General features: G+C 35.6%; 1 protein-coding gene across 1 annotated transcript in view; it reads right to left on the bottom strand.

Moving 5' to 3' along the window:
• LOC149529877 (NAD-dependent malic enzyme, mitochondrial-like) overlaps positions 1–14,744 on the bottom strand; it is a 262,335-nt gene that overhangs the window by 67,842 nt on the left and 179,749 nt on the right. The window contains exons 9-10 of the mRNA XM_089810059.1: positions 11,084–11,190; positions 10,402–10,513 (exon numbers count right to left, since the gene is read on the bottom strand). Coding sequence (XP_089666185.1) covers positions 10,402–10,513; positions 11,084–11,190 — 219 coding nt within the window. The remainder of the gene's footprint in view (positions 1–10,401; positions 10,514–11,083; positions 11,191–14,744) is intronic.

Consider the following 14,744-nt stretch of genomic DNA (forward strand, 5'->3'; position numbering starts at 1 on the left):
TGAATGTAGTCTGGGGAAAGAAATTTGGTTTACATGTTAGTTTTTGCAGAATGCTTCAAAAGGGTTTTTTGTTATTTTAAAAACAAAACCAATGCAAACAGTCAACTCAGTAGGGCAAATAAATCCCCAATGCGCCTCACAATAACCCATGTTCATGACAAGAAGTGTGGAGTGAGAAATGCAGAAACAAAATCGAATTGCAAGCCAGTTATAATTGATGAAAAGAAATTAAAATCACCAACTCCCAACTCCAAAAACATCTCCCAAAAATAGTCATCAGAGTAAGGAGAATTCCAAATTTTAGAATGTCAATTCTCAGATTTTGAATCCACAATACTTCAACTATGGATTAAATGCATAACTCATAACCAAACCCTCACATAAAATATCAAGGCAAATAACTATAATGGATAATTTATTTCTCATAATGGGAGTCATATTTATAATCCTAATTATGCAACTTAGCTTCAACTATATACCTTTCACTTAAGAAGCTTCAACTTCACAATACCATTTTAGAACATATAATAAGATAAAGAGCATTAATAATAATGAAGCTTCATTAAACAATCAATAAATATGAATGCCTTGTGCAGATGATGACCAACCAACTGCGTCACCATTGCACTGCCAAAATAGACTATCCAAAATTAGACTTACTATAAATAGCAAGTCTACAACTCGAACCCTTAAATCTCATTCTCAACTCATGAGGGTCACAATGATGAGCTAACCAACCTTGGCTATAGGAACTTGCTAGATCAGTTACATTAGGCAAATGTATAGAAGGCTGCCCCCTTCTCTTTAGAGGGCTTTGCAAAAGAGCCTACTGTTGAGACTATCCATGATTCTGCAATACTTTTGAAAATGACCAAGATAACCACAAACTTCCCAACCTAATATTGGAAAGCAAGGAAACAAAGGTACCACTCCCAGTAGCCAAAGGCACCAAGATGAAACTAAAACCATGATTTTGAGGAAAAATCAGCAAGCCCTTGTGCAAATTGTTTCCCTAGCAACTCTAGGTGTGATCCAAAACAATTGCAAGAAACCAAATATGATTTTTTAGGCAAAAAATTGATCAAAACAAGATAATTTTTAGTTGAAAATTTTATCTAAACCAAACCTTATTTTTTAAAATAAGAAATTAATCAAAACCAAACATAATTTTTTTAAATGAAAATTTGATCAAAACCCAACATTTATTTTTAGAATACTATTAAAACACATGAAAAAAAAAATTATTAAAACCATCTAATGTTTTGAAGTGGAAGAATTTATAAACACCCAACCACAAAAATACATGACCCTTCTATCCAATAACACCAATATCCTTGGCAAAGAAACTGAAGCCAATGAGGATGTACCCAATGCATGCACCACAAACATTGCTTGGATCTTTGACTCTAACCAAGCCAAAAAAAGGCCACAAGTGAGAAAATTTGTCGTGGGGAAAACGTAAACAAAGTCAAAACCCTAGAAAGTGTGAGTAACACACAAAAAGAAAAAGAGAAGTTGCAACTGAAAATTGAGTTACAAACTACAAAAAAAAATGTTGGCTGCAAGAGGAGAAAAAGCCACGTACAGAGGCAGTGAATCAAACAGCCACAAAAACTCCAAATTTGTCCCAAGCTTTACAATAAATTGGCAAATCATGGAATCCTGTTGCAAGTAGTTGCAGGTTCTGCCAAAATACGAGCAACATATGGCTCAAATGGTTGTGAAAACCCTTGTCTTTGAGAAAGAAAATCATCCATAATTGTCAAAGGTATAAAACATCTTGATGCCCAAAACCAATGCCTACACAAAACTCGTCACAGACACATGGAATTCTTATACAAAAAACATTTTTCAACGAAGAAAAAACCCCACAACTTGTATAGACTGGGTTTAAAATTCTGCATAGGAAAAAAATATGATATGGGAGAATGTTTGTACTTTAAAAAAAAGCTAAACCTAAAAAATTGCTCTAACAATTTTTTTCAAAAAACCAACAAGGTTTTTTCATAAAACATGGAGAATGGAATGTCGTGCCTTGTCAACTCCATGCATTTTAGTCTTAATCACACCCTACATCACAAGTTGACAATTTACCTTGCTTCGATACCAAATTACAAAACAAATAAAGTAAACTGATGATAATTCAAACCTAGTTGTATTCAGATTTGCATTGGATACACTTTCCATTACATTCATAAGGCTTATAAAGCCTTATATTCCCATGAATAACCACCTATGGGAATGTAACTTCCCAACTAAAAATTGTAAACTATCATGTATTTGTTAAACTAATATATGAACTAACCTATTTTAATGCAATACGGAAACATATCGCATTAGAGGCTTATTGTCCTATGATGTGGACCACTTTCGCATTGGACCATTAAGTTCAAATTCGGCTTGTAAATCTTCAAGTGATTATCAGGTCCAATGGCTCTGATAGGGCAATCAAAATTTTAATGCGATGATGCTAAGCCTTAGTTTCTACAGCCAAGGACTTTGCAGGGAATACGTTTGCTTCCTTTGGTCTTATCTTTATTGTGAAGCTTCTGATACAATCAGTTTGCATCTATTTCTCCTATGCAACCCTCATATTGTTCCAACAACAATGAGAATAGAGACCCGTTGCTGTGATCAAGGGGTTTACTGAAATATCCCAAGCATGCAAACAAGAAACAAGTAGACAAAATGCACAATCATGGACCAGCAATTCAGAGATTTGTATTTAGATTATTTGCCAATGATGATAACAACTAAGAAGGTGCTCTTGTGCCTTGCACCATGTCCTTTAACAATGGCTTTGCATTGGGAGTGGTGAAGAGGGATAATGTGATAATAGTTCTGAACAAATAATGGAGTTGCTAATCTAAAGTGCCAAGGATTGATATGAAGGATGTGTTGCTAAACTGTGAATGCCCAAAATCCAGAAGTAGGCTCTCGATCTCAATTGTATGTGCTTGTGATATGCACTTGTGAAGTCACAGCAGATTAAAGTGTCACTATGGATTAAAGTTGGTCAATATGAATGAAGCTGCATGATTCAAATGTACGAGCTTCTCATTGATGTTGTGGTCAGATTTATGCAAGACGATGAGAAGAGCACAGACATAGATATAAGTTGCTGATGCAAGTCACCTTAGAATGAATGGATCAGAATTAGCATAGAAGAATATTGCCACAGACTCAATCATTGTACAACATTTATCTGTGCACTGATTGATGTAGGTGTCTCTGACCTCTAATAGAGGGTTGTCGCCAATCAGACTTCAATCTATTTGCAAGTTGATGCTCAATCTGCAGCCTGATTATACTTGAATGTAGGTGCAAAGGAAAGTTGGAAAAGTTAAATAACTATGATGCAAATCACTTTGAACATATATTGCTAGTAATTGTCTTAGACTTCCACCAATGCCACATGGAAATGTTCTTGATATGACATCGCTGGCTTTGCGTATGTCTGTCGTTCCAAGCATGAATGGTGTCACTGATCTTCAAGGAAGGATATTTTGGGATATTGTCCAATTAGGTCTCAAATAGGCTTTACCTGATTGGAGAAATAGCAGATTAGGGAGGATATCTCACCTCCAAAATGGCAAATTCCAATTGAATTTCAAATAGGAATGTAAGTGACAAATATAAGAAAGGTTGGTCAATGGTTATGATCATAGTTCGCAGACTCGGACTCAGCGAGTACTTGGCAAGCCCAAAATTTTCAACTCAACAAAAACTCGGCATATACTCGACAAAAACTCGTCAAGAACTTAGCAACTTAGAAAGTGCTAAAAATTAAAATCTCTTAAAGAGACATATTTTTTGTAGTATCCAATTACAAAATTTGTTAAATTACAAATTGACATCTCCATAGAGAAAATGCATAGTTTTATAGCACTAACATCATATGAAAAATGCATCTTAACCAGCATTTTACTTGCATTGACATTTTTACCTATATTTTTTTTACATCTATAAAAATGTGATAGTTAAAGTTGAGAGTACTCGACAACTCTAAGAGTACTTGCAAAGTTTGCAAACTATGATTATGATATATTAGCAAGCAACTAGACTTTGTGAATCCAAGGCGACACACCCACTAGGCACATCACCAGACTTGCAAAGTCTTGGCAAGTCTTGAGAGCTGAAGACTTGGTCGTGTAACCCAAGATGAAAAATTGAAAAAGAAACATCAATATTATAACTTTATTTTTTCCCTTATATTTCCTCAAGTGTAAAAGTAACTTCATTTCATTTTGTAATGTTCCCTTTTTCTGGGACATTAAAAATTGATAGGCCAACCCCATATATGACCTTTGAGGACTTAATACAGGATTATTAAGTCAATTTTAAATTAAAGGAGAGTGAGTAAGAGATGAGTTGGCATGAGAGCCAAGGACGAAAATACAGGAGCTGAAGAGTCACAGGTTGGGTCTTTAAAAGGAGAAGTTCATTTCTCTATGCTTAGTTTATGATTCAGATTTCAGCTTCTCTCTTGAGAGAGATATTTGGAAAGCTTCAGCTTTCATCCAACTTGAAGATGTAAACCCTTGTACTGGTAGATAGTGGACGCAAACCCATTGTCCATAGAGACATCACATCAAGTGTCTCACATGTGCTTATAGGTTCTTTTCTTAGTATTCCAATTTGACTATAAAACTATGTTTAAAATTGGATTTTGAATGCTAGTTATCGTATTGTTGAAGTATAATGCAATAACATATTTTAAGGTATTATATGAGAATATACTGGTTTATATTGTTGGTCTATAATGCATCTTCATATGTTTATGTTCTGAGAATTATCTTGAGATAAAATTAGGTCAATATCCATTTGGGATATTTCACATTTTCACACCAAAGAAAAAGAAGAAAAGAGAGTTGTGATCTAAATTTGGATTGCACTGAAGGGAGACTAGTAAACAATTTGAGAAAATATTGATTGTTGAATCACATTTGGGCAAGGTTGCAGCTACATTTGATGCATCTACAAGTCTCTACAAAGGATTGGTAAGAGCTCAATATTGATTTCCAACTGGATTTTAGATGTAAATTTATATTTTGAAGGTTTTTTCAAACAAATATTTAATTTCTTTTACATTTCTTGTTTCTCTTTTATTTATTTTTTGGTAGGATCAAAGAACAAACCCCAGCTGTCTTGGATTTTTTTGTTAGACAGATCATAGGTTTTCTTTCTGAAAACATCTAATTTTATAGTTGCAAACCATAGATTTTTCTCTATCAATTTCCTTATAAATCACAAATATTGATTTTTTTTCTATTTGTACATTATTGAAGCAATCCTAAAAAATTTCAAATTGTCCTTATCACAATGTCATGAATCCCAATTAGAAGGGACACTTGTTGGAAACATGCTATAGCTACCATTGGGTAAAAGGAAGGATAAGTGACTTTCTTTCATTGCAAAATAACTTATCATGGAGGAGGCATTGTAATATCCCCATTTTCATGAGTATCGGAGTTTGAGAGAGTAACCTATTATTGTGACCCCCGTAGGCTAATTATTATTGATAGAGGGTCTTCTAAGGCAGAGGCTCGGTTAATGGAGGTTGTTGCCTTCTCCAGAATTTAATATGCTCTAGCTTGGTCTTTGTTTGGCTCAAAATGGACTTGTTTGGGTTTCATTTTCTATACTTACAATTTCTAGTAAGTCCAAGGTTGATCAATAAGGGCCATTTCTATTTTTAGTAAGGTAATCATATGGATAGAGGATACAGTAATTGACACCCAGGTTCAAACAGTTTGTCAAGTTAATGAGTTCAATGAGATATTAAGATTTTAAAAGCTTTTATTGATATTTAATTATTTGAGTTATATTATAAAACTATATTTTAATTTTATAATAAAATAGGGCCATATTGAGGATAATGAGTAATCAATACTCATTGATTAAAAGTGTGCTTTATTAATGATATATTAAAGTTAACTCATTATTATAAAAGAGCCTTGGAGAGAAAACATAAGACATTCTATTATGCATTTGATATGATTGATTTGTGTGAAGAGAAGATTGGAGACAAGGGTTTCAGATTACAAGTTGGATGAATTGTGAATTCTTCTAAGTTATTCAGCATAGCGAATTGATGAAACACCCAACAAATCATCCCAGACATTGGCTTCATCCAAAGGTCAAGAATGAATTTCTTTTTTGTAGAATTAAGGGTTCAAATGCTTCATTATTTTCCAGCATAGTTTGCAATGGCTGAAGAATTTCTTTATTAGATCGCAGCCATGTATGGACTGTGTTTGGTATTTTCTGAGAGCTACTATCCATTTTTGGGCTCCATTCTAGCTGCATTGTCATTCCAGGTACAGCTGTACATGATCATCGATAGCAGATTGTGGTATTGTTTGGAGAAATATTGAAACCCAAGAGTCTTGGCCAAACTCATATTAGTATTGTCCTAAAGTTTGCAAGCAATAAAGAGTATTTAATTGCATGTCGTATGTTCAATGTAATGCGATATTTAAATTGCTCATAGACAACTTATTGGACTGCATGCCAAATGTTTATGAAAATGTCAATTGGTTGTATGTGCACATTTTTAATGTAGAAATCATATGCATGCATTAAAAAACACAAAAAAGATTGCATTTGCAATTTAGTTCATTGCCTAGATATCTTAGTAATCATTTGCAAGCGTTTAACTTTATTTGAAACTGATCCAAGCAAGCAAAATTAATCTGAAAATAAAAGACAGCCTGATAGAGCTTGTATGCAAACTTGCAAAGTGTTTGACAAAATGTCAAACATCTGAAAAGTAAGGTAATTTGGTGTTTGTTAGAGTTAGAACCAGCAGGGGTTCTTACAAATATTAATAGATTGAAATACCATCTTGTACATAGACCAATCACTAATGCTAATCCATGCCCACATGTGCCTCATTAAGTTATGGGTGAAGAGTGATTGCAACCGGAAACCTTTAAGCAACAAAAAGAATTAAAAGAAGGCATCCGCAATCTTGATTGCTTTTTGTCTTTGGGCTGAAACGTCAAGCACATCCCAAGACGAACTCAAGTTCCAAGGCAGCCATGTGAAAAGTAGACACTACATGAATGTTACTCATGTCTATGTGCCCAATCTTCATATTTGATAGTTGATCCAGAGGAGATGAAATGAGAGATGTAGTCGTATGAGCCAGCTCCTTGTCATACTAGTATTTCATCTTTCCTTCAGATTTTGATGGCACGGACATGTCTTGTTGCAACATGGAAATTCCAAAAAGTAAATACATTTGAAGGAATTGGCTCCATGAGGTGTTAGTCTTTGATTGGGAAAGGCATATCTATGAGGAACAAGGTGTTCAGAGTATTTTTTAGATACTCATGGAACACATGCAATAGCTGGAAACGATCCGGAAAGCACATGTATTTGGACAAAAACGGCCAAAAGAGGACTTAGAAGAGTGTGTTGCATGTGACCAAGGGTGGGTTTCTGTTTGTATGACCAAGAATGCAAGTTGGATGCATAAGAATGTGTCCAAAATGACGACTTTGGTATTTAAAAGAGTGATCTTTACCAAAATCCGGTTCTCTAGATGTAATTACAAGTGGTAAAAATGAATCATTTTTACTTGAGGTTAACATGTAATTGAGTTCAGAGGATGTAATTGCATGTGTTGGAAAATGGATGAAGTACGGATTGACATGAAACATGAAAGCTGAAAGGATGTAGATGCACTCGCATTCTTGGATAGGAATTCTCAACCTTCTTCCAAAAAAGAGACCAAAACAAACAACAAAAAAAAAGCAAAACTAAGTGCAGAACAGAAACATACCTCTTGCTATTGACTCGAACATGACAAACTTCATGACGTTCTTCTACATACAATTTTATTTTTGGAGTTTTGAGGATTTTCAAGCATTTATAATAAGAAGATTTCACACTTAATTAAAGAAAAATTGCCAACAATATGGGTTGTCTTTGAACAAATGGACAAAGATGAGCCAAATAATGCAATAATGTAGCAAAATAAGTAAGAAACATAAGCAAAGTTGAAATCTTCTACTTACTTGGAGCTCAATGAACCAAAAATAGAGGAAAGAGAAGTTGAAATGAACAAGTCTTCTCCAAGATCTGGTTCTCCAAGTGCAAATGCATGCAACAACTCAGTACCTTTTGACCAGTTCAAAGTTGGAAATGATAATCTCCATGGTATATACTTAAGCAGCTTTGCATGTAGAAGGCAAAATAAAAGTTAGCAAACCCTTGAGATTCAAAACGTTTTGATGAAATACATCTAATTGGATGTTTTTGGGAAAATGCATGCCCTCCAAATGCACATAAGCAAGTCGTTTTTGGTGTTCTTGGTAAATAACGTTATCTTCACAAGGCAAATCATGCATCTAAACTCCAAAACGCCTCCTCCAAATGCAAATGCATGGGCTGGAAATGCGATTTGCTGAGCATTTTTGGTAAAAATGTGCCCTTAGAATGTCAATGCATGAGGCGTTTCAGCAAGAAATGAGCTAAAAACGTGGGCTTGAGAGGTAATTACATGCATTCAAATGCATAGTCGGACTCTAAACATGTAATAACATATGTTATTTTGCCTTAGAATGTCAATGTTTTTGTCTTGGGAAGCCAAGTCAGACTCTATGGATGAGATTACATGTTTAAAATGAACATATATGTTGGCTGGAAGTGCAAATCGCACTTTGGCAGCCTCATTACATATTTAAAATATGCAATACATGTTATGCCTTACGCGTTTATGGGTTTGGAGTTGAAAAATGGGGTCTTGGGATCTCATTACATGTTTGTAGTGCAAAATCACACTCTATAAGGCCCATTACATGTAACATGTTGGCTGGAAAAAGCCACTTACATGCAAATCATGGTCTTGAAAACCCATTACATATTTAAAAATACACTTTTTTTATTTTCCCAAGTCCGCAACATGGCTTCCTAGAGAAAATCGCACTCTCCAAGTGCTATTGCATATGGCATCTTTTGCATGTAGAATCGAATTTTCATTTAAATCAGACTCTTGGAAGTCCATTACATATTTGAAATATGCTCTAGTATGTCAAACAGATGTATTTTCAAGCCAAAGTCGGACTCTTTAAGTGCATTTGCATGTAAACATGTTAAAAAACATGATATTCAGTTTGCAAAGTGACCAATTTAGCACGTCTAATTGATTTTTGAGGTAACATCACTTAAGGGGATCAAATATAATAATTACACTATATAGTTTATATATCATGTGCAAATATTATTCAAAAAGTAATATTTCACTTAGATGTTTTAAAATGAAACATAAAGAAAAACTTAACATTAAATTACAAGTATATAGTGATAAAGTCACTTAAGTGATAAATTTAAGTGATAAAGTAACTTAAAAACATAACATAAAGTGAATTTATGTTATGTTTTCCAAAAAGTTAAACTCGACTATGAATTATAACATTCATATTTTTAATATGCACTTGCACCTAGAGAGTCCACTTTTTGGGCACTTATATGATCATATCTTTTGACTACCAAGTCTGATTGAGCCCTAAGATATACCAAATTGAAGGGAAAACCGAAAGTAAGAGATTGAACGAAACAAAAAACTAAAAGCAAACTAAACAAGCACTCGAAAACACATTTAAGGACTTTGAATGCTTCAAAAATCAAGTGTAGGCTTAATAAATGAAAAATGAAAAGGAATTGACAAAAGCCTTTAGTTAAAGGATTCATTATGCAAATTGGGGTCAATTGGTTGATCAATGTTGGTCAATTGAACAATGAATTATCTCAGAGAAATGTGAAACTAAGTTGAAAAAGTTTCATACTATTACCTCCATTTTGTGGTGATTAAACGCAGGACAACAAGGCTTTCACAATTGAATACATCTCATGGGAAGAGAGTAATAGGGTTGATGCACTTGATGTTTCATGAGCTTCAAGATTTATGAATGTGTAGTTGAATTGAGTAAAAACTATGAATAAACCATTGTACTTGGACCCCAAAATTGTACTTGAACTAACAACTTAAGTGGTATGAAGGTCTATACTCTATAGTATACATTGAGTGTGAACATTGTTCATGATAATGTTGTATTTAATTTTAAAATTGCCACAATTTATGAAAAAATTATTTGTAGCTTTTTTATTTTAAGTTAGTGGAAATTCAGGTATTTTTAGGATTTTTCCGATATTTTATTTCCTTTTGATGTAAAATTTGGGTACAAAGTGTTTTAGATCCGTCAAATAGATTGATGGCAATTTATGACTTTAAGGAAACTTGCCATTGTCCAAACAGCTACACTGTTTGATCAACTGAGATGTAAGAATGACAGAACTCATATAATATGCAAAACTGTATAACAAATTTGTCACAACATAACTATATTACACTTTTACTTAACAATAACCTTAGAAATATCATTAGATACTTACCATTGCGTCAACCACCCAAAACTGGTGCCTTGCATTTTCTAATGCAGAATCTGTATTACCCAACATTCTTGCCATTGTCTTCCTGGCAGCATTCAGGACGCCTATTCCAGCACTGAAATAATGTGATGCAATGAATACTGATGAGATGTACACAAAAAGCATGACTTTGAAAAACGAGACTGTAATTACTGAGTTTGGTAAAAACATTAACCTGTACACATCAAATGCTACCACATAGCTTGTACAATGAAAAACTATCTTTCATTTGAATGCATTGTATTGATTAGGCATAATGATCAATTTCTGTTCATTAATGAATTCAAAATTTAAAAAAATCATCTTCAATAAGGAAATTTAGTGTACAGGTAATAGGAAGTGATGTACCAAAATCTACCGTGTAAAGAATTTTCAAAAAAACAGTCCTAAAGATAAACAAGTACAAGACAATGAACCAGTCCATTTTTAGTTCTTAATTTTAAAAATGGCAATCTCTACTAACATTAAATCTACAGCTCAACATCTAATAAATTTAAATCAGCATAAACCCATTTCTCACTAACCATAGGCAGAAACTGGTTCCACCTATTGCAAATGTACATTCATTTGAAAAAGTCAAACTCTATGAAATTCAATCAATTAGAAGCCTCTTTACAAAAAGGATTTTTATGTTCTGACATCCTACCTGCCTGCACCAGCAACAACAATCTTTTGTTTTGCAATGTCTGACATTGGCCGGCCTTGTGCTCTTACTGCTCCTAGAAGACCTGCAACTGCAACCCCTGCTGTTCCCTGTAGCATAAATCAAATAACTAAATATTTCATAAGCCATTTGGCATAGAAAAGTACAGACAAAAGAACAGTTCTTTGTATTAATAGGCATCCTATCATTATAATCCTAACACTTAGTCTCTTCCTTCCATGAGTGGAATCAGGTATGTGAGAGGCATTCTTTAATAATAGCTCAAAGAAGATGAATGACAATAATTTCCCTAACTTCACATGGTCTTTAATCATCCTCCTTTCACTATAATGGACCGGTGTAGCTATGGTGTATTGGATTAAAGTTAATTGGATTATCTACATAGCAAAAATCAACTCATCGTCATTGTAACATCATACAGGAAAATCTCACACACCACATATGAGAATGGAACTTCAGTGAGTCGACACTTACAATTGACCCACAAAGGGAGGTTAAAATTCTCATGAGTTCCTAACTGCATCAATGTTTTATCAAAGTCATCCTCATTGATGATCCTATGCTTCTAAAAGTTCATGGTAATGCCTTACTGAAGCTATCCTCCACATAACTGACATGCGGCAAATAACATTAGCAAAGTTGATTTCATTATGTTTGCTTGACCAGTGCTGCAAAAAATATAATGTGTAATTATCTTGCATTTGGACTTGTGGTACGTGTGAACCTGATTCACCATGCATGCAATCTCAGGGTTTCACAAGCTGCATCATGATACCATCAGAATTAGGTTTTCTTTCTTAAAGCAAGGATGCCATATTAAATAAATAAAAGTGGCAGGTATAATTTCAAATGCCTATATGGGCAAAACTCAGGCAACTTGAAACTGTCAACATGTATATCAGAAATTAGAATAACACTGAAAAGAAGAGGATTCTGATTTAAGTTCATGGTTCCTTCTTCTTCAAGGACCAGCAATGGGCATTACCATTAGTACTATATTTTGTGGAGTACTGGCATACCATATGCCCTATGTACAGAAATATTGGATTGTACCTTCTCATCCTAACTTGTTACATCTAGTCAATGCTTCCAATATGCGGACTTCACAAATAATGTGCCATTTCGGGGATGCCCAAGATAGGAACTAAATGTTTACCGTACTGGGTAAAGAAATCTATACACACAGACAATGAACAAGAACAACAGAACTCCTTTTATTTGCATATGCCAAAGAGATTACAATATGCTTCATAAGATAATTACAATGATCCCGGAGGTTGTATAAATACTTTTCGAAGAACCTTCCCGAAGGGGTCTGTCAGCTACATAACAAAAACCTTCCCGAAGGAGCATATACTGACGGGATACATCCTGACACACACCCTATTGGCTATACAATATTTACCGACGACATTATCCCCCCCCAAAAAAGTAAAGTCGTCTCCAGACGACAACACAACAAAACTTAAAACACTAATTACATTTATTCATAAAAACAACATATACATCATGAAACAGAAGGTTGTGTCTTAGACTGTGAAGACCGGCTGTGTCAAAGCTGATACACATGGTCCGTCCGGACCTTCAAATCAGCTCTGATTTGAGAGTTTTCCTCGAATACTTCTTTCAGCATCAAAAAAACCTCTTAGCACTCAACTTCTTTCTGATCATAAGCCTTCTTCATTGAGTCCTCCTCCTGTAGTGCTATTGCCAACCGTTGTTCCGCTGCTGCTAATTGTTGTTTTACCTCCTGCCTCCCTCGTGCACTTTCCTCGAGTTGCACTAACAAGGCTGTCTGCTCTATTTCCCATGCAATCTGCTTGGTGACAAGTCGGTCGGCCATCTCCTCCTAAGCCTTCTCGGATGTCTCCCGAGCTTCCTGCCCAACCTCTACCTGTCTTCTCTCTATGAGCACCAACTCTACCAAGGACTTGCTTCACTCTGTGATCTTGCCACCTCTAGCACACTATGCCTGTAGCAACTCTAGGTCTCATCAACTAGTCACACCTCCCACGACTGATAACCACACCGACTGGGGGTTTAGAGGGCAACGCCCCCAGCGGGGTCAAGGGGCAGCGCCCCTCACCGCCAAGACCAAATCAGCACTTTTGAAGCCACACAAAATACCATTTTTGTGATTTTCTTCCGATCCCACACTCTTTCAGCCAACCACTCACATTTTCTACTTGTTTGTCTTTCCCTTCCCTTCGCCCTCATACGTTACTCATTTCAAACTATTTCAATCTGTCATCATTTTTATTTTATTTTTGCTCCTCACCCTTTCGACTGCTTTCTTCCGCCCTTCTCTTTTGACTACTTCCTTTTGCTCGTATGCTACACTTCCAACGGTCGTACGCTAGTCAAAATCAAATATTAATTTCTTCCACTGGCCGTACGGTTGCATCTAGCAACCCATCTACTCTTCAAAATATCGTACGTCACCCATCATGAAATCGGCGTATGGTGGGGATATTTCATATACCATACGGTGGGGTCACTTGAAACACGTATTGTGTGCTGAACCATACAATAGCTACTGAATTCGCCATGCGCTAGCTGCATTAAATTGTTGTACGATGGCCTCCAACCACAGATCTTCTAAGTCTAAATCCGTACGGTGCCTAGACTTCGATATTTTGTCTTCCTTGATGCTGTACGGTCCTTGGCTTGCCTTGTAATCGATCCCTATTTCTTTCTAGATGGCCGTACGGTCCTCTTCAATATCAGTCCTTTCTTTTTAACACCGTACGGACTGCCTTTTCATATATCTTTAGCTGTACGGCCTATGCATACGTCCCCACTCCTTTTCAGGTATTTTTCTAAGCTGCACGCTATTCTCTACCAACTGTATGGTTGTCACCGTACAGCCTCCTCAGTTGTAGGGTTCCTGCTTTGAATTGAATGAGCTCTGGCCGTACAGGCTTCAAAGTCTCTCCTTCTGTACTTCTTGTTTACCGTACACCGTACAGTCTTATGTTAGTTTTATTGCTTCCGTACTCCGATCTTTTATTACTTTATTACTTCACAATGGCACTCAAAAATTATGTTTCACTTTGTACAGTATTTACATATATACAATATTTACAGTCGTTCTTTTCTCAATTGGTCATCCATGGAGTTGTGTTATGTCTTTTAAACATTCAACTTCAACCCATTCATTGCATTGGCCACTTCCTTTCCATCTAGCGCCCATAGTTTTATTGCTCCGTTATCACCTACTTTCCATATCTGGTACAGCCTGACCCATTTGACTTTAAATTTTTCTGGTTCGATTTCATTCCGACCGTTGTACTTCAACACCAACAGACCCGGCTAAAACCTGTTCAATTTTAGGTGTTTATCATGCCACGCTTTGCGTCTATTCTATGTCACCTCTGTGGCCCATTGTGCCTGCGATCATCAAAGTTTATTTAAGTTAGACAATCTCTCCTTCAGGTTTTCCATATCGCCCAGTTTGTTCTCGACACTCAGTACCATGAATTCCGTGGGCTGCCACTCCTTGTCGTCAATAACTGTATTCTTGATTTTAGAACCCTCACTCCATACTGCTACAGCTTCTATTAAACCCTTCCTCTTTGTTTCCTGTGCAGACCATATGATGTGTCTTCCTTGCTGCCAACACCTTTCTGCTATATCCGTGGTT

This window comes from Cupressus sempervirens, chromosome 11 (genome assembly GCF_028749045.1).
Source record: "Cupressus sempervirens isolate cs-2001-9-10 chromosome 11, ASM2874904v1, whole genome shotgun sequence".
In the NCBI taxonomy this organism is placed as follows: domain Eukaryota; kingdom Viridiplantae; phylum Streptophyta; class Pinopsida; order Cupressales; family Cupressaceae; genus Cupressus; species Cupressus sempervirens.